Source organism: Colossoma macropomum, unplaced genomic scaffold (assembly GCF_904425465.1).
Source record: "Colossoma macropomum unplaced genomic scaffold, Colossoma_macropomum, whole genome shotgun sequence".
Lineage (NCBI taxonomy): Eukaryota > Metazoa > Chordata > Actinopteri > Characiformes > Serrasalmidae > Colossoma > Colossoma macropomum.
In genome coordinates, this window is record NW_023495063.1 from 44,213 (window position 1) to 70,035 (window position 25,823).

Genomic DNA, 25,823 nt, shown 5'->3' on the forward strand with positions numbered 1-25,823 from the left:
ACAAGTTTTCCACAAACGTTTGCCACTTTCCCATCCGCTCCATCAGAGCGCATCGTCTCTGCAGCGGGGAATATCTGCTCTCAGAGGAGAGCGAGCCTCTCACAGGAGCACGGAGAGTTTTCCTCCGTTTCAAAAAAGACCTGTGGTTGTAGAATATAGTTGCAGCAAATGCACAGATCACAGACTGCACTGTTCATATTTAAGATTTAAATTTAGATTTTTTTTTTTTATTTATTTGATTAAAGAAAAACTGATTTAGTTTTGTTATATTTTCTTGTTGCTACTTTGCACATCTTTCGTTATACATTTTGACAGGAAAAATACATTGGAGTTTTTTTTTTATCTTCTGTATTAGCAGGAAAGTTCATTAAAACAGTGAATTCTTGAAATGTTATTCATCTTTATTGTCTTCACTGTTAGTTAGCAAATGTATAAAACAACCTCAAACTAAATTTAAAAGCCAAAAATGACATAAAAGTTATTTGGTAATGTAGTGATTCATTATCTGAATAATCGATTATTTGTTTCAGTAATTGATAGATTATTCGACTATCAAATTAGGCGTTTGTTGCAACCCTACTCACCATCCATCTATCCCTCTACAACTCTATCTGTCTATCCCTCTACAACTCTCTGTCTAACCCTCTATCTGTCTATCCCTTCCTCTACAACCATCATCTATCCCTCTACTACTCTATCTGTTTACAACTCACCATCCATCTATCCCTCTACAACAATATCTGCATATCCCTCTACAACTCTCTACCTGTCTATCCCTCTACAACTCTAACCCTCTATCTGTCTATCCCTTCCTCTACAACCATCATCTATCCCTCTACTACTGTCCATCCATCTGTCCATCTGTTTACAACTCTCCATCCATCTATCCCTCTACAACTCTGTTTATCCCTCTACAACTCTCTGTCCATCTATCCACCTATCTATCTATCTATAACTCTCCATCCATCTATCTATTCATCTATATATCCGTCCATCTACAACTATGTCTGTTTGTCTATCCCTTCACAATTACCCATCTATCCCTATACAACAGGCGCACAGGAAAATTCGACGAATCACGAATACAAAGCAAAGCACACCTTCATTCCCTCACAGAAAACTCAGTTCTCATGGGTCGATTTTGACCCCTCTGTACCTGAGATGTTCTGAATACCCTAACAAGGGCTATCTCTAACTCTGTGTCTATCTATCCCTCTATCTCTCCACAGCTCTCTACCTATCTATCCCTCTACAACTATTTATCTGTCCATCTATCCATCCCTTTACAACTGTGTCTATCTATAACTATCTCCCTGCATCTGTCTTTATCCGATCGATGTCCATCCATTCATCCGTCTGTGTCTGTCTGTCTGTCCATCTATTACTCTACGACTCTATCTATATTAAACATCTTTCTAATACTTTCTATTTTTATTTCACTTTTTTTTGCTTTGCAAACACTAATATTTTCTTTAGGAAATGTATATCTAGTTCTTATTATTCTTCTAACTAAAATAAACTTGCAACTTTGGGATTTAACACTGTAGTTATGAACACAAACATCTGTCTAATTATTGTTTAAAGGATTTAATGATTAACCGGATTAATCATCTAAACATGGAGTGTTAAGGGTGTTAGACTCCAAAATTGACACAAAAAAGCTAAATATTTTGATGCAACTTTTCACACCAAAACAATACACACACAGCGCACAGCTCTGATCTCCATAACTCATTCTTCAAGTGCAAAGAAGACCTCATTTGCTCCTCATAAAATGAGCAGACAGTGACAGTGTGCAGGATGCTTTCCCCGTTGGAAAAACAAAAGGTGAACAGAGAGTTTCTACACCTAATTTAAGAAGCGAAAACTTTCCCTCACAACTCAGTCTGCACTGATTTTGGAGATGCAGCTCCACAAAAGCTGAAGCATCATTAGGCAGAATAAGTTAAACGCTATAGTTTAACCACTTACTGGTTAAACTATAGCGGTGGTTTAGTTGTTTCCCACTGTTAAACACAGCATTAGTTAGCTTTGTGGGTAACCTACTTTAGCAAAGAACCGCATTGTATGCTGCTGCAAATGGTATCAGAGAATTTTTAGAAGTGACGAGCTAGGGAGAAGAGACAGAACCGTTGTTTATTCACTCACTGGAACTGCCACATTGTTTCATAAATAAATCTACAATCAAGTTAATCTACAGCTTAGTCTACACCACTCAACTACTGTAAAATTAAATGCAGGCTAATAGTAATGTCTGCCTAACAGTACTAGCTTTCACGTTACTGCAGCAAAAGCAGGCATGGCTGGCATGAATGTTGACAGATTATTTTGGGCTAAGAGCAGAGATAATGGAGATTTGTTTTTTTATTTAAGTAATATTTTACACTTATCAGCTTACCGTCATCGCAGACTATCTCTGCTAAAGGGTACTTGACTCTGTTTGTGATTTGTTGTGTTCCAAACATGTGTGTGTTGCGAACAGAGAACGTGCAAAACACCCTCTGATGGACTCACGACATAACAGCAACACTCATTAAATCGCTGAAGGACTTGTCTTTCTTTCTTTTAATTATGGACAATTTTCTCACTATTATGACTTACTAAAAGGCTATATCTATTTTGCCCAGTAGCAGAAAAGTGTTTCCAAACCCATAGCTACAACCACAAACGAAAACCAAAGTGCAAGTCAGTCAGTTATATTTTAATTTTGTGATAAACTGTGTCAATCAAGCTACATAGGGAGAACTGTTGTGACTTTTTACAATGCTGGTTTAATTGAGACACCATGACCCAAATTAAACAGGTCATATCGCTTTCACAAAATAGAAAGTTATGAGTATACTGGGTCTAATGAAAACTATTATAGCCACTTATAATTTACAGAAAAGAAATGTCTCATAAAATGTAAAGTGGTAATGTGTTTTTGGTCTTAAGGAGCAGAAGCTTCTCGCACCGATAGAAAAAACTAAAGATAACCCTAAACAGCATTTTCCGCACTGTATGACTTTTAAATTGTCCGGAAACCAGCTCGTACAATCACACCTGCCCTTTTTCAGGCAACTTAAAATGTAGAAGCACTTCATCATCGAGACCATGAAGGTAACACAATCATGCTCATCGTTTATTACAAGAAGTAAACCAAAATAAACTAAACGCAGTTTGCTGGAAGACTGACCGTTTTGTCAGCTAAGCTACCTAGAACCTTCAGATTCGATGCCGTACAAAAAGTTAACCACTGATACGTCGACACGTTTCAGGTGGGCTCGGGTCAAACGAATTTGATCACTTCAACTCAAGATTTACAGCTAAGAAGAGGTAGATAAACGTTAATAGATTGAAGAAAATCTGACTGTGATTCGGTAATCAGCCCGCTGAAACGGTGATAAACGTCTAGTTATCTTAGCAAAATGAAGCTAGCAGTTTGTAGCCCGGATAACTCTGCTAATCCATAGTGAGACGGCATAGAATCTAAGAACCATTACCGGTCTTCGCTGACCGTGATAACTCCATCCTCTTTCGGGATCAATACTGCAGCGTTCACTGCGTCCTGGTGGCCTTCGATTTTGTTCAAGAGGATGGGTCTGGAGGAATGGGGCCTCGAATGAATCTCCGCCGCCATCGCTGTTTTCTTTTTTCCGACCTTTCCCTCTCTTCCAGAGTAGCCAAGACGTGTCAGCTGATCGCTGAGGGAAAGGTCATAACACTACCGTAAAACCATGAGGAAACAAACACATAAATCTTACACTGCTTTCATCTAGTATTTTGTCCCACCCTTACGGAAATCTGATATATGGCCATAAATGCACATATATCAACGCAGGTCAGTCGTACATCTTAAAGTTTATGTACATATATGTCGTGCACATATCAATACATATGCATCATATATGGATTATAGATGATGGACAAATCTGATACATACTTTAACTGTACAGTTATAATTGTTACTTTGTCATCTTTTTAGTTTTTAATATTCATTATTTAATTACTTAATTATTTAATTGCATTTACACTGTGCATGTTTGAGTGTAATTATTTAGATATTATACAAATTTTCACTTCATTAGGAAGACACAAAGATGATGCATAAAGCTGAAGACAATAAGAAGATGCATAAAAACTGTATTGTTACAGAATTATAATAAAGAATATTTTTTATATGAAAAAATATTCTGTAACATGAAGCCCACATATATGAGTAACGGAAGGCATCCATATATGAACGTTTTCTATCATATATTGTTAAAAAATGTTACACATATAGCTAAAATATATTTCCCATATTTGAAAGTTAGCCTATGTGTCACATGTATGTCTGTATGTGACAAATATGGGTTGGATATAAGGGAATATCCCAATATGCTAATATATGTCACATATTTGAAATCCATATTTTGACATTTATCAGATTTCCATATGGGCGATGTCATATGTAACAAAGTGAACCTTTTACTTGAACAAGTTAATGTTATGACTACTAGTAAAACCTGGAAAATTGGACATGTAAGGAGTATCTAATTTTTTATATGTAAGAACTGAGATTAGTTTTCACTGAAAAAAATCTGTCCAAATGTAGATTTTAAACATGCCAAATGTATTTTTTATTATTAGTTATTAGTAGTATTAGTAAAATAATTTTATACTCCTATTAAAATGAATTTGGAAAAACCATGATGATACTAGTATTACTAACATACGTATTTGTCCAAACTGAATTTCTGATATTAATCAAACTCTGGATTTAAAACAGCTTTCCATCAGTCAGTACAGATGAGACAGTAAAGAGTGTTAAAGCATCTTTGCGTACTTTATTAAATAAATGATCAACTGAAGTTATATTGTAACAACATAGACTTTAATCTAAAAAAAAGAAAAAGTGAACTGAACTAATATTAATGCATGTAACTGAACCACAAAACAAAAATCAACATTGGTAAATGTATATTAAAATAAAGCTAAAAAGAAACGGTTACAAAGCATTTTGAGGTGGTACTATGAGGACACTATACACCAATAGGGTAAGAAAATGAAGTTTAACTGATTTTTCGCTCCAATTACAAACTCATCAAAAGTGAAAAGTTTAGGTGCTCAAGGCAATACAATATTGTGTAACTGTGCCATGAAGGAAAAGAAACAAAGTAAAAATGAAATAGTTTTCCACAAAGCAATCAAAGCAAAACAGAGTTAAAAGTGAAATGTACTAGGGAAATGTGCCTCTTCCTTGTTGGCTTGTTCAAGGTTTATTTATTTGACCAGCAAAGAGAATGGTTCCTGCAGAAAAGAACATAGATTTCACATGCAATGCCAACATCACTTTTCTAATTTATGAATGAGATTGTTGTCTTTATAAGTATAAAACCTGTCTAGATGAGTAATCAGTCTGTGTTTTTTTAACCTGGGGCTTGATCATTAACAGATGCCTGCATTGACTATTGATTACGCTGAGTGATAGGGGAAGAAGGACAGCCATTCTCTCTTGGAGCACTTAGAAGCACTTAGCCAAGCAGCTAAACTACTAGCTAGTTTTGCTATCCTTCATGTGTTTCAACAATATGTGATTTTTAGCTAACTACCCTACAAAACATTTTTTACGACTAAGTTGATAGGGCCAACATACATTTTCTGTTGTGTCATGGCTCAAAATGGTTGAGAACCACTGTGCTAGGGTACATAGTATACCTGTAGGGTTGTGTCTGATAAGGAACAGGAATGGTCTATCAACAGTCACCCATGGAGGCGAGGACCGGGCAAGCAAAATCGCAGCTAGAGAGAAAGATAGAGAAAAAAAAATGTAGGAACATAACCTAGCTATGCAAAGCATTAAGATTATGTTCAAATACTTAATATGTCACCTAACCACATACAGCCAGCTATAATACACAAATTTTTGCCTGTTCAACCAAAAAAGCATTTGTAAGATCAGGCACTCATGTTGGATGAGAAAGCAATTGTCCCAAAGTGTTTAGTAGGGTGGAGGTCAGCAGAGGTGTAGCCAGAGTGTTTACAATGGGGTGGCCAGGACAGACCTAGTATTTTTAGTGGGTTTGCAAAATTATTTAGGAAAAACAAAGTGAAACAGCAGTTAATAGCATTCTTCTGTTAGGCTTACGTTAATAAAATTACTTTTGTATTATCTGGCTAATAACATTTTTTAAAACAGCTAAAACTGATTTTGGAGAAAATCAGTTAGTTTTGCTCCTTCAAAATTTCTACCGCTGAATACTGTGTCATAGGTTAAAATCATATGATCCACAGCATGATGTATAACAAAACAACATTTTTCATTCATCAAGGTAGAAACAATGTAGATGTACCCTCAAATGTACAAAAGTTCTTCTCAGGAGAAAGTTATGTATTCGTACTTTTTTCATAACCTAAAGTTTAAAACTAGAACAAAAAAAATAAAAAGCTCGAGACAAGACAGGGTGTGTGGAATCAATACAACTTAAATCATATAACTGCAATGGAATCTGGTACATTTATGTTCCCTACTAAAGATATGGAAGAGGGTACCTTTGAGGGTACCACCCCAGTGACAAGAGGGGTACCACCCCAGTGACAGTTTAGTACTCTTTTTTCTGAGAGTGTACTACATTGACATAGAACTTTATTTAGGTGCCTTTAACAGTGTTTCCCTACAGTCCAATGTCAGCTTCTTCTTAACACAAAATGAATAAAGCTAACAGCAAGGGTATGATCGGCACTCGTCAGTTTTTTCAGCAAAGTAGCCCATCAGAGCAATGATCAGCTGATTACTTACTGCAGTGTCAACTGAGTTTACTGCACAAAATAAACTTATCAGTAACTTCCACAATGGCACATTTTCACAAAAGGTATACACTTTCACACAGAATAGGTAAGAAAACATTTCTCTGGTGACTGCTTCAGTGTTAATGGCTAAGCGTCCCATTTTGCCTAAATGGGATGGCCAGAAGGGTGGCACTGACCACCTCTGGTCACCCCATCAAACTATGTCTTTATAGACCTAACTTTGTGTACTAGAAAGCTTGAATTTTCAGTAGTTTAAAAAACAGATTTCCAAATGATTACATGGCATTGAGCATGAGTGTTGCACAGGGGTGATCCAGGGGTGCCTAGACCTCAACCTCTTGTCTTTAGGTAGAGGTGGAGGGCCAAGCCAACAGAATTGTTTAGGTTTCCAGTCAGTTTTTGTGTGGGCCTGTACATGTGTGCAGACTTTTATGATTATAGACTATGATCAGTCAGCCAGACAGATGGGTGATGAACTGCAGGTGCACTGGCCACAAACTTTTTTTCTTTACATTTTGGCTCATGTCCTTGATCATATTTAGCACAATTCATCATCATATAAAAATCATTGTTGTTTCCTGTAATCCCCCTTCATAATGTAATTGCTTACAAAATGTCATTTGATTATGCCACCATGTACCAGTGGGCAGGGAGAAATCCAATAATATCATCCAATAATATCACCTCCCACTACCACCACCGAAGCAAAAATGCTCACAGAGACCCGCTGTTATACTACGTTTCACTTGGAAATGAATCACAATTGAAAAAATTGACTTAAATGTTTCAAAGCAGGCAATTTAAATTTAAGACTTTTAAGATATATTTAAAGGTGTAGTGTGTAAGATTTAGGGGGATGTATTAGTCATCACTGTGTTTTTGTTAGCTTAGAATGAGCCTTTCATATTAATCTAGGGAGATATATCTAGGAAGTGCGTCCAGCAGAGGCCGCCATGTTGAGCTGCCATGTTTCTACAGTAGCCCAAACCGAACACTGGTTCTTGTTTTTATGTTGAAGCGGCAGCTTGAATGTAGTGGCGCTATAGCACCAGTTGGAAGACATAGAAAAAAGAACAATCAGCAGTTGCTGTCGATGCTGGCTAACCATTTTGTGTTGTGAGAAGTTTGAGAACCCACATTTTAACAAATGGAGGATCATACCTATTATGTAGCACAAGAAAAAGCAAGAGAGATTCAATCCTCATTGTCAAAGAAGTGAACACCTGAAGAAAGATCGGGACATGCGATGGCAGGAAACCTGACGGCCACTGTATATTCTTGGAAAGGGAGGGGTGAGGAAGGGATATTCAGTTGGTTTCAGTCTGCAACCTCACCACTAGATGACACTAAGTCTTACAAACTGCACATGTAATACAAGCTATAATACAACTTAAGATTATTAGTTCAGGAGGCTTGGTCTTAATTTTTTTTTTTTTTTTTACCAAACTAAGAATGGCAGCAAGTTGTCAATCTGTGTCAGATTTCGACCTGGGTGCTGGCACTTGAGGAGTATGTCGGAGGGGCCCACCTCAGAGATGGTCTAAATAATTCTTGGAGCTAAAATACATGTCTCTGTACATGTCTTTAGGAGCTGGATCGAAGCTCATGTCAAAATGTCTACCAACATAATTAGGAATGATGACCAACCAATCAATCCACAGGGGCATAGCCATGGGTAGGATAGGCCTGGGATTATCCAGATTGATCACAGGTTTACCCAGTACAGCTGGCATATCAAAATTGAACTTGGAAATTAGCATTATTGTAGAGGTGTGTTTTGTTCATTTATGTTTTGACATTTTGACATTAGTTTTGACATTTATGGCCTGAGCTGAAAGTCTTAAAGTCATGTTTTGCCACTGGCTTATACATTGTGGGCCACCTCATAACCCTCCATTTCTTATTTTTGATTTTACTTATATGTTTGGGATCATCATCCTGTTGGAAGGTCAATTTCTTCAGCTTCAACTTTTTACAGATGGTCTCAAGTAAGCATTCTCTGGTATAAAAGAGAATTGGTTTTATATCTTCTCCACTTGTAGATAATCTTCCAGACAAGGGAATAATTCATTTTAAAAATTTCAGACATCTTCTTAAACCCCTTGTAACTGCCTACCTGGGCAGTGCAGTAGAGCGTTTTGTTTTGGTTCCTACCCCCAAAGGACTTTAAGGACTGACGCGGAACTATATGTCCGCAAGTGTTTCCGGGGGGGACCCGTTATATGCACGGACGGTGCGGATAGCGGAGAGCTCGTATTGCACGTCGTTAAAAGGGTTAAAATTAAGTGTTTTAAAGGTGTTTCACGTTTGTCAAGGAGCGCTACAAGGGAAACCATACCCTCCCTGTGAATTTAATGCAGCCAATGAGGTTTGTGTTCTGTTTGTTATTTATTTTACGTGAAGTTTATATTGCATTGCTGCTGCTAGTGCTAATATACATGTAGTTATATGTTCGTGTAAAGCTAACGGTTAAATGAAGGTGTTTTAAAACGAAGTTAAAGTAAACAAAGACAACATTGACACTAAGATTAAAGGGTTTAATATTGGAGTAAATTAGACATTTATGCTCAATTGTACATGTGTTTGTTATTTTATTTTACAGTTCTCACGTTTAGGAATAAAACCCTAATCAGTGCATTTAAGAACAGTTGTGCTGTTGTCATTAAATCAGAGGGAGGTACAGTGAGAACTCAATGCTCCAGAAAACAGCACCAGAGAGCAGTGTTTTACAGTAATCAGAAAAGATGTCTGAGAGTGAAAGAGAGTGTGCAGGTGTGCATATGCCGCAGAGCTGCATGGACATGAAGCCACAACCAAGCGACAGGGATGAGCTGCAGCCTTACACAAACATGCATTCACTAGTGAGTAACGGCACAAAAGGTTATGACTTCGTTCCTCAACAAGAGCCACAAAAAGACCAAAGAGTCCGCAAGATGTCGGAGAAAGGTCAAGAATTGCACGATGAGCAAGTAAGAAGACTTGAACGTCGTTTCAGTGTGTGCTATAAGAAGTGGAAGGAGGTCACAAAGATAGCCAACCGAACTCTAAGTGGTCAATGCTCAGCCAGCTTGCTGAATGAACATGTTACCAAAGTGAACAGTGCTTTAAGGAGCTTGAATGCTGTTTATGAAGAGTTGAGACGCATCAGTATTCCTGACCATGACATACGTCGTAGAGTTGGCACCTGTGAAACAGTGACACAGAGAATCGTTCAGCAAGTAATGGACATTCTAGACATAATAAATGCTCAAGGTCAAGGGGATGAAGAACGAGGCTGACGAAGAGACAAGGTCAGCCAAGATGAGTGTCCGCTCTCACAGCACTAAGGCCTCCACTCATTCCCGTCTAACTTCTGCTAGCAGAAAGAGTGCAGCTGCTGAAGTTGCTGCCAATGAAGCCACCCTGCAAGTACTGCTAGAGCAAGAACATCATATTAAAGAACTGCAGAGGCTGGAAGCTGAAGCTGCTCAGCTAAAAGCTAAACAGGAGGCTGAAAATGCAGAGAGACAAAGAGTGCTAAAAGCCAAGCGCAGAGAATTAGAACATCTGGAGACGATTAAGAAACTGAAGGCTGCTAAAGCACGACAGCAAGTATATGAACAGAGTGAATGCTCACATCGAACATCTAAACAGAGTCAATGTCAATGCTCAGATGAGGAAATAAATGAGCTGCTCCATCAACCTGTTCCTGTGAAGGGTAGAAGGGAATTCAAGCAGGAAGTAAGCCCACCGCAGTATCATTCTCCACCACAAGCTGTAACACATCCAGCTGAAGACTACACAGGAGCTCTTGTCAGAGCACTCACAGAATCCATTAGTGCCAGCCGTATTCCTGTACCTGAACCAACAATGTTCAATGGTGACCCACTCAGATACAATGACTGGAAGGTTTCCTTTCAGACCCTCATTGACAGGAAGAACATACCAGCCGAAGAAAAGATATATTATCTATGCAAGTATGTGGGTGGATCTGCAAAGAAGGCCATAGAGAGCTACTTCCTACTAGGCACTGAGTCAGCTTACCTTGCAGCATGGTGCATCCTAGAGGAGCGATATGGCAGTCCATTCCTCATCGCCAAAGCCTTCAGAGATAAGATTGACGCATGGCCCAAGATAAGTGCCAAGGGCAGTCTGGAACTTCAAGAACTCGTCGACTTCCTTTGCAGCTGTGAGTCCGCAATGTCTCAAATCAAGGGTCTTGAGGTTCTTAATGACTGCAACGAGAACCGAAAAATACTTGCTAAGCTTCCAGACTGGTTGACTTCAAGATGGAACCGGAAAGTCATAGAAGTGGAGGAAGAAAGTCAAACATTCCCAAGCTTCAGCCAGTTTGTCAAGTTCCTCACACGTGAAGTCAAAATCGCTTGCAATCCAATAACATCTCTCCATGCACTGAAACTAAATGAAGAAGAGAAGAGCAAGGTTGTAAAGAACAGAAGTCCTGGAGCAAAGGCCTTAACAACGAGCTCAGACGAGAACGGCAACGCCACAAGCTGTATCTTCTGTGAGAAGGTAGGGCACAGTCTCCCAGTGTGTCGTAAGTTCATAAGGAAGACAATCACAGAACGAGTCAAGTTTGTCCAAGAGAAAAGGTTGTGTTTCGGCTGTTTGAAGTGGGGCCATCGCTCCAAGGATTGTGGAGACAGGAACATCTGCAAGACATGTGAAAAAGGACATCCAACTTGCCTCCATGATAATCGCACTAAGGAAGAAAGGATGCAGGCAAGGACTGATGGAGGTAGATACCATAAGTCAAAGGATGGGAAGTCAGATCAGCCACAAGATCAAGCACCAAGCACATCACGTGAAGCAACATCTCATAGAGTTACCCAGAATAGCAGAGGCACTCATACATCCACAATAATTCCTGTGTGGGTCTCTGCCATGACTGAGCCAAATCGTGAAGTTCTTGTGTATGCACTCCTTGATACTCAGAGTGACACAACTTTTATCCTTGAAGAGACTGCAAGAGCGCTCAATACAAGGAGTGAACCAGTGCAGCGAAGGCTCTCCACGCTGGCTTCAAAAAACACAGTCGTGTCCTGCCGGAAATTGACTGGTTTACAAGTAAGAGGGTTCTACTCAGATAAGATAATCCCACTTCCAGTGACCTACTCCAGAGAGTTTATACCTGCAAACAGAAACCATATTCCCACACCAGAGACGGCGAAGGCATGGTCTCATCTTGAACACATTGCAGATGAGATCGCTCCTCAGCAAGGCTGTGATGTCGGCCTGCTAATCGCCTACAATTGTCCTCAAGCCCTCGTGCCAAGACAAGTGGTGCCTGGTGAAGAAAATCAACCCTTTGCTCAGAGAACAGACTTGGGGTGGAGTGTGGTCGGCCATGGTAATCTATGCCTCAACTATGGAGATGCAATTGGAGTAAGCCACCAAGTCATAGTGAAGCAAGTGATTCCAGGTCTTCAGTCCTCTTCAGGCCTCACAAATGAAGTGCATTACGTTTGTAGAACACAGATCAAGGAAGTCATCTTACCTGCAAACATCATCAAGGTGCTGGAATCTGACTTTGCTGAAAGAGCTTCTGAAGCTAACCATGTCTCTCAAGAAGATCTCAGGTTCTTATCAAAATTGAAAAAGGGCATCATACATAAGAGTGATGGTCATTATGAAATGCCACTGCCATTCAAGAAGGACAGACCTGACTTACCTGATAACAAGGTGTGCGCCATCCACCGTCTCAAGTGTCTGGAAAGAAAGCTGAGAAGAGATGAGCAGTATAATAAAGACTACAAGACCTTCATGGATGAGATCATAACCCGTGGAGATGCAGAAAGGGTCCCAGAAGAAGACATCCACAAAACTCCAGCATGGTACATCCCGCATCATGGGGTGTATCATCCACGAAAGCCGGGGAAAATACGCGTTGTCTTTGATTGTTCTGCCAAGTTCCAAGGACCATCCTTGAACGACCATCTCCTGACCGGTCCAGAGCTGACAAACACTGTGGGAGTTCTGTTTCGCTTCCGAAGAGGCCAGGTTGCGATCATGTGTGACATAGAGCGCATGTTTCACCAGTTCCATGTGAAGACAGAAGACCAAGATTACCTTTGATTCCTTTGGTGGGAGAACGGAAATCTTGAAGCTCAACCTTCCACCTATCGAATGAAGGTCCATCTGTTCGGTGCAGCTTCATCACCTGGCTGTGCCAACTATGGACCTAAGCACATTGCAGCTGAAGGACAGGGACGCTTCAGTGCCAACACCATCAAGTTCATACAGCGGAACTTCTATGTTGACGATGGCCTGTCAAGTGTAGCATCCACAAGTCAAGCAATCCAGCTGGTGAAAGAAGCAAGAGAGCTTTGCAGCACAGGCAAACTCCGACTGCACAAGTTCGTCTCTAACAGCAAGGAAGTCCTCGCCACCATTCCCAAAGAAGAATGTGCTGAAGCTGCTACAGACAAAGACATGGCACTGGGTGAACTGCAGATGGAAAGAGCCCTCGGTGTGCAGTGGTGCGTGGCTTCTGATGAGTTCCAGTTCAGAGTGGTCATCAAAGAGAAACCACTTACCCGAAGAGGAGTGTTGGCTACAGTTGCTTCTGTCTATGATCCTCTTGGATTTGTGGCACCCTTCGTTCTAGTTGGAAAGCAGATCCTACAGCAGATGTGTTGGGACAAGCTCAGTTGGGATGATACTTTACCTGATGACCTGCGACCTCTGTGGGAACGTTGGCTCCAAGATCTGCAAAGCTTGGCTGATGTTAAGATTCCAAGATGCTACGTTCCATCAAGCTTCAAGGCACAGCACTATGAGCTTCACCATTTCTCTGATGCCAGTGTGTCAGGCTATGGTGCTTGCTCGTATCTCCGAACAGTCAGTGAATCAGGTGAAGTTCACTGCTCCTTAGTTATGGGGAAGGCAAGAGTTGCCCCTACCAAGGTCACAACCATACCAAGGCTTGAACTGTCAGCAGCAGTTGTAGCCGTCCGCATCAGTGATATGCTCAAGAAAGAACTGGAAGTAGAGTGTCTACAAATATTTTTCTGGACTGATTCCATGGTTGTCCTTGGGTATATCAATAATGAAGCCAGAAGATTTCACGTGTTTGTCGCAAACCGTGTGGAACGCATCAAGCAAAGTACAGAATCCACACAAAGGAAGTATGTGGCTTCTGAAGAAAATCCAGCAGACCAAGCCTCAAGAGGTCTCACAGTAGAGCAGCTTGTATCCTCTGACTGGTTCACTGGCTCAAGGTTTCTGTGGCAAAGGGAGCTACCAAGCGGTGAAGTCAAAATGGGAGAAATCTCAAGTAATGATCCTGAACTCAAGAAAGTCCAGGTCCATGACGTTCAGGTGAAAGAGACAAAGTTGCTGTTAGATCGCCTGCACAAGTTCTCCGACTGGTCCAGAATGGTAAAAGCTATCGCCAGACTCAAGCGCCATGTGAAAAAAATCAAGGGTTCCCAGCCAAGGTCCTGTGAAGTCACCAGTCTAGAGGAAAGGAGAGAAGCAGAGATGAACATTATCAAGATGGTTCAAGAAGCAACCTTCTCAAAGGAGATACAGTGCCTCCTGAGACACAAGGAACCACAAGTCAAGGATAAGGTCAACAAACTATATAGATTAAGTCCATTTCTTGATGACCAAGGTATCCTTAGAGTAGGAGGCCGCTTAACCCATGCTGCTCTACATCCACATGTTAAACATCCAGCGGTCCTTCCAAAGGACAGTCATGTGTCAGCGTTACTCATCAAGCACTATCACGAGAGAGTGCTCCATCAGGGACGAGGAATGACCATGAATGCACTCCGATCCAATGGCATATGGATACTAGGTTGCAGCAAAGCCGTATCGTCCCATGTCTACAAGTGCACAATGTGCAGGAAGTTCAGAAGAAGCCCAGAACAGCAAAGGATGGCAGACCTCCCAGAAGACAGGATGGAAACCACACCTCCATTCACCTACTGTGGGATGGATTGTTTTGGACCATTTTACATCAAAGAGGGAAGAAAGGAGCTAAAGCGTTATGGGTTGTTACTTACTTGTATGTGTTCCAGAGCAGTGCACATTGAGATGCTCAACGACCTGACCTCGGATGCCTTCATCAATGCTCTGCGTTCGTTCATCGCCATTCGTGGAACAGTACGCCACATAAGATGTGATTAAGGGACAAACTTTGTCGGAGCAAGACGCGAGTTTGCTGAAGCACTGAAAGAGATGAATCAGGAAGATCTCAGGGAACTTGGATGTGAGTTCATCATGAACACCCCAGCCTCAAGTCATATGGGTGGAGTCTGGGAAAGACAAATTCGCACCATTAGAAGTGTCTTGACATCCATCATGGAACAGTCAGCCAGACAACTTGACTGCTCCTCCCTACGTACATTCTTATATGAAGTCATGGCAGTTGTCAACAGCAGACCTCTGACCACTGATTGTCTTAATGACTCATCCAGCCCAGAGCCCCTTACCCCAAACCACATCTTGACAATGAAGTTGACGATTCTCGCTCCACCTCCTGGAAGGTTTGTCAAGGAAGATCTCTACCTCTGCAAGAGATGGTGTCGTGTCCAACTCTTGGCCAACCTCTTCTGGAGGCGGTGGAAGAAGGAGTACCTCCTGAATCTCCAACACAGACAGAAGTGGATAAAAGACCGCAGAGAGGCAAGGGTCAATGACGTTGTTCTTCTGCAGGACGATACCACACCACGTAACCAGTGGAAGTTGGCAAAGGTCATCGAAGTATATCCAGGAAAGGATGGAAGAGTAAGAAGACTGAAGTTGCTCATCAGTGACTCCAGCCTTGATGAGAAGGGAAAGCGCGTCTCCAAACCTGTCCATCTTGAGAGGCCCATCCATAAGACGGTGACGCTGCTGGAAGCTGACTGAAGACTCCAGTCTCATCCTCTCTTTCTATCTTTCTATCTGTTTCTTTCTTCTATCTCTATCTCCCTCTAGGTGCAGTCTGTGGTGACTATCCCTGGGGAGCCCAAGACCTGAAGCTAATGTTGTTTAGTTTTCTGTTTTAGTATGTAATTTAAAATCATAGATTTTGGTGGGAGTGTAACTGCCTACCTGGGCAGTGCAGTAGAGCGTTTTGTTTTGGTTCCTACCCCCAAAGGACTTTAAGGACTGAGGCGGAACTATATGTCCGCAAGTGTTTCCGGGGGGGACCCGTTATATGCACGGACGGTGCGGATAGCGGAGAGCTCGTATTGCACGTCATTAAAAGGGTTAAAATTAAGTGTTTTAAAGGTGTTTCACGTTTGTCAAGGAGCGCTACAAGGGAAACCATACCCTCCCTGTGAATTTAATGCAGCCAATGAGGTTTGTGTTCTGTTTGTTATTTATTTTACGTGAAGTTTATATTGCATTGCTGCTGCTAGTGCTAATATACATGTAGTTATATGTTCGTGTAAAGCTAACGGTTAAATGAAGGTGTTTAAAACGAAGTTAAAGTAAACAAAGACAACATTGACACTAAGATTAAAGGGTTTAATATTGGAGTAAATTAGACATTTATGCTCAATTGTACATGTGTTTGTTATTTTATTTTACAGTTCTCACGTTTAGGAATAAAACCCTAATCAGTGCATTTAAGAACAGTTGTGCTGTTGTCATTAAAACAGAGGGAGGTACACCCCTTCACAGACTCACAGGCATCTACAACTTATTTTCTCTCAGATCTTTTTTCTAGGCATAATGATAGCACACACTCCAATAACAAAGAGCAAATCAGACCAGATATTTGAGGTTCTTCAAAGATATTTTCTAATGGATTTCTAATCATTAGCACCTGATATCAATCTGACACTTTTGAAGTAGTGACATCCATAGGTATGTACACATTTTTTCTGTAAGAAAATTGCATCTCTTTTTATTTCAATTATATAAATGATGACAAAAATGAAAAAATACTAAGTGCCACTTGTTCCTATCAGCACTGTTTAAACTGAAGAAATTTATTGCTGTGTAATGTGTTTAGTGTTGTGTTATGTCATTGTATTTCACTTTGTGTGTGCCTGTACTGTGACTGTATAAGAACATTCTGTTCTGCCTATTTCTGTTTATCCCTACATGGCCATGTCTGTCACACCTGTCACTTGTCATATATAGGCTGGACCTAATCTTGGCATCAGTCCAGGTAGAAAACTGCATCAGCAGTTTCTGCGTCTTATGGGCTGGCTAGGTGTCTGGTACCTGTGCACAAACGAATAAACATCACTTCTCCAGACATATGGCTGGTCTCCTGGTGAGGGTCAGGGTTTTGATAGCCTTTGTCCAAATTAGATGAGTCTATATGTTTACATAACTGTTCATCCACTCTGACAATGAAAAAATCATCAGACCAATCAGGTGCCTCCCTACCACCCCTCTGTGTGGTAGACTTTCCTCCTGCCATGGGCTTACGGCAACACTACCGCAGTCTTTCCCTCCGTTCTGTCAACGTAAGAGGATAAACTACTGGTTTTAGGGTTTGCTTGGAAATGGCCACCACCTACAGCATAGAGATGAGATGTCCAATCTGGATAATGGCACCACATGAAGAATCCAAATCCCAACTTACCCACGTAACCAGCCGTATGTCGGGAGAATTCTGTTTATACTTTGCGTGCAGGTACCAGACACCTAGGCAGCCCGTAAGACAATGGGCTGATGCAGTTTTGTAGCTGGACTGATGCCAAGATTAGGCCCAGCCTATACATAACAAGCAGGGATGGGGGAGTAGCTAAGTAGCGTGCTACTTTTTGTGGTTAGCTACAAATTTTTGTAGTTAATAGCTGTAGCCGCTACAGTTTTATGAAATGTAGCTAATAGCTGTAGCACTTACAAATTTTTCTGTAGCTATAGCGAAAATTTTCTTACTATAGTAATCTTAGCTCAGGGGACGGCAACCGAAATGTTAAGAAGAGCCATTTTGTCCTTGCAACAAAAATGAAACCACCTTGGGAGCCACAACATTTTATGTCCGTTTTACCATATTGGCTGTAAGTATATCTCAGTGTGTGCTGATGTACTAGTACAGGCTAAAAAATATACAAGAAAACGCAGACTTGCTTTGCTCTGCTTTAACGTTTAGCTCAGCTGTAGCCACTTTTCTCACATCTCAGGAAACTTCTCTGCGAGTTTCTTGTAAAATGTCTCTCAATGTTCGACTTTTCAGCTGGTGAATGAGAAGCGACTGCAGCTTCGTGTGTTGTTGCAGATTAAACGTATCAGGAAACCAGCTGAGTGCTTATAACTGCAAATAAATCCATTAATCTCCAAATTATCAATGTTTGTCTTAAATCTCTCTGCATTGCTGTGTGTCCAGCAGTCTGCGCGTCAGTCTTCAGCGTTAAAGATTGGTGACAACCTCCAGCGTACCATTTATTGTGAAAACTGTTAGAACTGTGTGTTAGAACAATTTTACAGAAAAGGAGGATTATGTTATTTTACCTAAAAATATAGTTCTGCTGTGGAGCCACAACAGCTCTGCAGCAGTGGAGAGATTATTCAGGCCTGATTCAAACAGAAACAGGGTCTCTGATGAGAATTTTGAGGCTAAAGTGTTGCTGAAGTTTAATAGAGACTCTGAATTTCATGTCTGTACATACACCAATCAGGCATCACATTATGATGTGTTTCTATGCTCATTGTCCATTTTATCAGCTCCACTTACTGTATAGGTGCACTTCTACAATTACAGACTGTAGTCCATCTGTTTCTCTGCATACTTTGTTAGCCCCCTTTTACCCTGTTCTTCAGTGGTCAGGACCCCCATTGACCCTCACAGAGCAGGTACTATTTGGGTGGTGTATCATTCTTAGCACTGCAGTAACACTGAGGTGGTTGTGTGTGTTAGTGTGTGTTGCGTTGGTCTGAGTGAATCAGACACAGCAGTGCTGCTGAAGTTTTAAACACTGTGTCCACTCACCGTACACTCTATCAGAGACTCCTACCTTGTCAGTCCACCTTGTAGATGTAAAGCCAGAGACGATAGCTCATCTGCTGCTGTACAGTATGAGCTAATCATCCTCTAGTCCTTCATCAGTGGTCACAGGACACTGTCCACAGGACGCTGTTGGCTGGATATTTTTGGTTGTTGGATATTCTCAATCCAGCTGTGACATTGAAGTGTTTAAAAACTCCAGCAGCACTGCTGTGTCTGATCCACTCGTACCAGCACAACACACACTAACACACCACCACCACGTCAGTGTTAGTGCAGTGCTGAGAATGATCCACCACCCAAAATAGTACCTGCTCTGTGAGGGCCCATGGGGGTACTGACCGCTGAAGAACAGGGTGAAAGGGGTCTAACAAAGTATGCAGAGAAACAGATGGACTACAGTCTGTAACTGTAGAACTACAAAGTGCACCTATACAGTAAGTGGAGCTGATAAAATGGACAATGAGCATAGAAACAAGGAGGTTCTCATAATGCTATGCCTGATCAGTGTATCTTGCTGAAATGTTTACATTGGAGCAGTTTTATTACAACAGTTGACAATGCTTTGCACAAAATTCTCTGGTTTGTACATGGTTATTTTTGTTGATTTTTTGGGAAAAACCTGGAATGATTGACCTTGCCTTTAGTCTAAAGTTTTGTTGGATATAGTGCGTTTGGTTGTGCAAGTTTGATTGTTGGTTACACTTAAACTTACTTTTTGGTTGTTTTTTTGTATATTTACAGCTTTTCGATTGTATGTTTCCTTCTGGTACATGATTAAATGCAGTGTCTTGTTCACACTATCAGTTGGGCTTGTTTAGTGTGTCAGGTGGAGATTCACAAACATTCTGACAATCGCGCTTTGACAGTAGCTAAAAAGTAGCGCACTACTTTTTCTGGAAAAGTAGCTAAATTGTAGCTAGCTACAAATTTTGGGAAAGTAGCTACAAAGTAGCTAACTACTAATTTTTCAGTAGCTATCCCAACCCTGATGACAAGTGACAGGTGTGACAGACATGGCCATGTATGGATAAACAGAAATAAGTAGTACAGACACACAAAAAACGGAATACAATGACATATAACACAACACTAAACACATTGCACAGCAACCAATTCCGTCACAACGAATACTTAATATCTCCAAATATGCTGAAGTGCAAACTTTTCATGGGGTGTACTTATTTCTTCACAGGACTGTATATTTTTGTCAAAAGAATAGATTTAGAAGAATACAAGTTTGGTACAAGTGCTTGGTGCACTCTAGCCATTGCATGTATTTTTTTGAACTCCAAATACCAGCAAACCTGGTTTAATTAAACTAGGAGTCGGAAGGTAACTGCAATGGTTATGCTTACACCCTCACAGACATAACATCACAATGTATTGTTTGTTTGTATTAATTCTAATGTTTTAGTTTTTTAATGAATAAATGCTTAGTGCCCATATAAATGGCTTTATATAGTATTTTCTTATAAGACATTTGTACAGTACAGTGCACATTTATATACAGGGTGATTCAAAAAGATTCATCGTTAGTTTCAAAACTATTTATTTTACTTGTAAATCATTACAGAATAATGCAGTAAATGGTTTAAGTGAGCATGAAGTTTATTATGTAATTTTACAAGTGCTCAATATGACCTCCTCCAGCTGTACAGACAACATCAACACGATAGTCCAATTCATCCCATACTCGATTGAGCATGTCGGGTGTCTCTGTACTCACGGCTCTTTCAATGCGATTTTGTAGATCATCCAGTGTTGTGGAACCAACGACGAATGCTCTGAGCTGTTGCACTGCCGACGAAAATCATGTCCGATGAAAATAAGATAGAAGTAGAAGATTCTCCTCTGCAAAATCTTCTACTTGTATGTTAGATCCGATTCCCACAGGTTTACTCAAAGAAATTTTGCCAGAAATAACCATCTAATTTAACACTTTAAATTAACACAAAACTTAATTGTTTCACAGTTATGTCAGGTTCATCTGTAAAAAATCTTGGTGTTACTATAGATCTCGATCTTTCCTTCGATGCACATATAATGAATATTACTAGAATAGCCTTCCTGCATCTCTGCAATATTGCTTAATTAAGAAATACATTGTCTCTACAGGATGCAGAAAAGCTAGTTCATGCATTTATTACCTCAAGGCTAGATTAATGTAATGCACTGCTGTCTGGTTGTTCCAGCAAAAGCCTTAACAAGCTTCAGTTAGTCCAGAACGCTGCAGCTAGAGTCCTCACAAGAACCAGAAAGTTTGGCCATATCAGCCCAGTTTTATCAAACCTACACTGGTTGCCAGTTAAATTTTACTGACATATTAAGCTCTAAACAGACTCACCCCTCAATACCTGAGTGAACTTCTCTCATACTATGAACGATCACGCCTACTTAGATCGCAAGGTGCTGGCTTACTATTTGTACCTAGAATTAATAAAGTTAGATCAGGGGGGAGAGCCTTCTCATACAATTCCCCCCAGCTTTGGAATAATCTTCCAGTCAATGTTCGGGACTCTGACACAGCCTCAGTCTTTAAGTCTAGGCTAAAAACTTACTTGTTTAGTCAAGCCTTTGGTAATTAGTTTTCCCTGTTAGATAAAAGGTGCAGATCTGGGGGTTCATGGACATGGAGTATTATGTTAAACTGGGAGTGTTGGTGCTGTCGTACCTCTGTTCTCACGTGTTCACTCAAGTTTGCTGACAGTGGAGCGGAGGGGCGCTGACATCTCAGGGAGCCCTCATATATAATATCTAGACCTGCCAGAGTCTGTGCTGCACTCTGTTAATACTGTAATCTGCGATCAGTCACTCTTTACAGAGCTAACTCTCTGTTCGTTTTCCCTTTCTTTGCCGAGCTAAACAACTCCCCATCCTTTGATGTCTGATGCTGTTGCTTCTTCTGCCTTGATCGGGTGCCCACTGCTTGCCAGACTTCTGGACCGTTTCAGCCTTCTGGACTGTTCTGACCACCATTGAGCTTCACGCTGTACAACACTGTGCAAACCTCACCTTCATGAACTGACCCTCCTGCTGCTGCTGCTGCTGCTGCATAAACTCAAACTATCTAATTAACCATTGCTCCGCCTGTTTTTCACCGTTTTGTATTCTAATATTTTAGACTAATGCTGTTTGCTATCCGGTGTCGACCAGAGGAGGGTTCCCCTTTTGAATTTTGGTTCCTCTCAAGGTTTCTTCCTCTTGCTCTTAGGGAGTTTTTCCTTGCCAATGTTGCCTCTGGTTTGCTCATGGGAGCTTGGACCCAGATTTTTCTGTAAAGCTACTTTGTGACAACACCTGTTGTAAAAAAGCGCTATATAAATAAACTTTGAGTTGACTTGATGTTGCACAGTTATGACGGATTCACTCTTATTGAAGGGGAGAACATGAAATGCTTTCTACTCAGGGGTCCCCATCACCTTGCAGACTAAAGGGAGCCATCTTCTGGTGACAGTCTGAAACTCTGTGACCCCCTCTTTCAATTGGTGTGTGATCTCATGGTTGTAAAAATATGGCGCTTTGAAGTCGGCTGAATCTTTTTGAATCACCCTGTATTATGTGTATATACCATTTTTGGATTTATTATTTTTTTTTACACACCAGATACAGACACACACACTTACTTGTTGCAGCAGCTGCTTTAGTTCCATCCTCATTTACTTCTATCTTGGCCTTCTGCAGAGCCTTGGATACATAAACAGGTTCTGAACCTGTGAAACACAGTGTGAGAATATAATCAATACTATGCATTGTAACATAAAGTAAGAAATAAAAACAGAAACAAATTAACTTTACATTCATCCACAGTACTCAGTTCTACAGAGGTGAAACAGAACAATAAATAGTTTGTGGTGTTTGTGTGCTCAAATAGCACACAAAAATGTATTTTTTCCAAGTTGTTTTAGCTATTACACTTGCACATGTTTCTACCTGAGGATGCCTTTTTCTCAAATGACACCTAATTGGTGCCCTATACTCTGCAGTCCTCCTCTGACATTATCAGTGTAAAGACATAAAGGCTTTGAGGGCTCTAGGTTTAAAAGGATGAATAATGGAGCTAAGGACAAGTTAAATTAATAAATAAATGCACCCATCTTAATATCTTCTCCGCCACGTTTGACAGACAGTTATAAACAAAACCATCCACCATGATTGGAAGTCACCTGTATCTCAAAGAATTTTGGGAAGAGGCAGCTGCAGAGGAGAGAGTATAGTATAATCGAAATAAGGGCCAGGAAAAATTTCAGAAAAACAAAGAATGATAGTGGTTCAGCAATGGTTAAGAGCTGCACACACCACAGAAAACTGTTGATTCCGGCTTTCAATTTAACACCAGTCACTCAACTTTGCACTCATCATCATTCTTTATTTAAGCTTGGGTTTACATTGGGGCTCTTTTACAGTGTAGCCAAGAGCCACAGGAAGAATAAAAAAAAAAAACACATAAATTAAGATTGTTAAAATAAAGATTCCAAAGTAAAGGTAAAATAATAAACAAAAATGTTTAAAAATATTAAAGAAATACACAACAGTAAAAATATTTTATATTATATTAATAGGAATCAATAAAACAATTATAGGAAACAATAAATTTTGAGTAAAAAATATATAAAAATAATAATAGTGTGTAAAATAGAAAAAAAAGAAAATAAATAAATAAATAAAATATTCAACTAAAACAGTTACAAACAGAACTAAAACTAGAAAGTAAAATTTTAAAAACACTAGGAGAAACGAGCAAGTCAAGCGTTAGAGTACTTTGTACCTTGTTCCAGCTCACTGGTGCACCATAGCCCCAGCTCAGTAAAAACTCGGGGAACCTCAAGTAAAATAAAATCATCTGAGCGGGTTTTGTAACATGTTTCCTTTACAGTGAGCATGGAGGTAATATACTATGGCACCTGTGTCCAGTGTGTTTCCCTTCTTACATATAGAGAGGACCATCCCACTCTCTCATATAACATGCAGTCCTGTATGGATCTCCAGTAATGAATCTCAGAGCAGAGTGATAAAGAGGGTCCAGAGCTTTCAGAGTGCTCGCTGAGGCATTTCTGTACAGCACATCACCGTTATCAAGAACAGACAGGAAAGTGGCAGCCTCCACAATGGTTTTCCTGCTGTGCATAGGGAAACAAGATTTATGTCTGTAAAAGAATCTGAGTTTTGTAAGATTACTGATGTGAGTTTTAAAATCAATTTTCTCATCAAGCCAGATGCCAAAGTACTTATACTCATTTACTCTTTCAGTAATGGATCCATGTAAAGTTAAAACATTTCAAATGTTATTTTCAATATGAGCAGGTCTGGAAAACAGCATAAACTTAGTTTTGTTTGCATTCATCGCTAATTTGTGGCTTTGGAGTGCGACTTGTAGGGAGTCAAAGGAGCACTGCAGCTTTTCAATGGCTACCCTTGCTAAATTTTCAGTACAGTATAAAATTGTGTCATCAGCATACAGATGTACTTTACATTCTTTCACTGTGGAAACAATATCATTGATATAAGTTGAAAATAACACTGGGCCTAAAACTGAACCCTGAGGAACCCCTTTACTGACTGGAAGAAGACCAGAATCACAACTTCCCAGGGCATCACGCTGTCGTCTACCAGAAAGGTAGTTCTGAAACCATTTAATAGCATTTGGTCAAAGCCGATGCTGTGTAATCTTTCTAGCAGCAGTGGATGATCAACAGTATCAAAAGCTTTGGATAAGTCAACAAAGAGAGCAGCACATTGCATCTTTCTGGCACAAGCAGTAATAAGATCATCTAAAACCAGTGTACCAGCTGTAATGGTGTTATGTTTTTTCCTGAAACCAGACTGCTGTATGCTCAAAATAGAGGTTACCTGGAGAAATGACTGTAGTTGATCATTAATTAGTAGTTCTAATATTTTTGAAATGCATGACAGCTTTGAGATTGGCCTATAACTGTTTAGATTAGATACATCTCTACCTTTATGCAATGGGGTTACATTGGCTATTTTCCTGATACTGGGGACTATGCCTGATAAAATCGAGAGATTAAAAATATGCTCTGAAATGATTGGGGTAGCAAGTTTTAAGGGATCTAGTTTATTCTCGTCCGTTGATCTTCTAGGATTGATGGTTAAAAGTGCTTTTGTGACCACACTGAAGGAAAAGGGGTGCAGGGTAGAACAGGTATGATGGCTTACAGCATCTTTGCACAAATAAATGACCACCAGCAGCAAAGTGTTTGTTAAAAGTTGCACACATCTCTTCTTGGTCAGTTATCAGACAATCATCCAGCATACTCGGAGGTGGGACAGAAAATAAGGGCTTATTTTTTACAGAGTTAAGAGCCTTCCAAAATTTGTCTGGGTTTGAATGAGAGCTAGAAATCAGATTCAAATAGTAGTCTGATTTAGCTTTCCTAATCAGAGATGTGCATTTGTTTCTAATTATTCTAAAGATAAGCCAGTGAGATTTCTCCCTTGTCTGTCTAGCAAGTTTCCAGGCTTTATTTCTTGCCTTAAAGAGCGACGATATTTCATTAGAGGACCAGGGGCTTGATGCAAGATCATGTAAAAAGGCCTGCTCATTAAAATATCTAAAATGTCTCTTGATCACTATTCCAGAACCAGACTTTTTAATTCAAGTGCTCCTGATGCACATGATGGGGCAATGATCACTAACCTAGATCAAAGACTCCTGATGCTGTAATTCTATCACTCCTATTAGTTAAAATTAGATCAATCAAAGTTGACTTGGAGTAATCCTTTAAGTTTGGCCTGGTTGGATCAGTGATCAGTTGTGAGAGATTAAGATCATCACACAATTCTTTCAGGTGGACAGATGCACTGCTTTGCCAGTTTAAGTTAAATCACCCATGATGATAGCTTCTGAGTTACAGTATTTAGATAACAGCGCTGCAATACTATCAATGGCATATGAAGGAGAAGAAGGAGGTCTATATACCCCTACTACATTGAGGTGTTTTCTCAGTGTTTTTTCAGTTATTTTCAGAACTAAAAGTTCAAAGCAGTTTTTTACAGTGATGACATTAAGAACTGTAGTAGTAAAACATGACTTGACATACACTGCTACACCACCACCTCTTGAATCTCTGTCACATCTATACAAACTATAGTTATTTAAGGCCACTTCAGACTCACTTGTATGCTTTCATAG

General features: G+C 40.2%; 2 protein-coding genes across 2 annotated transcripts in view; both read right to left on the reverse strand.

Moving 5' to 3' along the window:
* wdfy1 (WD repeat and FYVE domain containing 1) overlaps window positions 1-3,693 on the reverse strand; it is a 36,171-nt gene extending 32,478 nt beyond the window's left edge. Inside the window, exon 1 of the mRNA XM_036561156.1 lies at window positions 3,483-3,693. Coding sequence (XP_036417049.1) covers window positions 3,483-3,619 — 137 coding nt within the window. The 5' untranslated portion in view covers window positions 3,620-3,693. The remainder of the gene's footprint in view (window positions 1-3,482) is intronic.
* Window positions 3,694-4,783: 1,090 nt separating this feature from the next.
* Window positions 4,784-25,823, reverse strand: part of serpine2 (serpin peptidase inhibitor, clade E (nexin, plasminogen activator inhibitor type 1), member 2) — a 39,668-nt gene continuing 18,628 nt past the window's right edge. The window contains exons 7-9 of the mRNA XM_036561155.1: window positions 22,297-22,383; window positions 5,680-5,763; window positions 4,784-5,271 (exon numbers count right to left, since the gene is read on the reverse strand). Coding sequence (XP_036417048.1) covers window positions 5,234-5,271; window positions 5,680-5,763; window positions 22,297-22,383 — 209 coding nt within the window. The 3' untranslated portion in view covers window positions 4,784-5,233. The remainder of the gene's footprint in view (window positions 5,272-5,679; window positions 5,764-22,296; window positions 22,384-25,823) is intronic.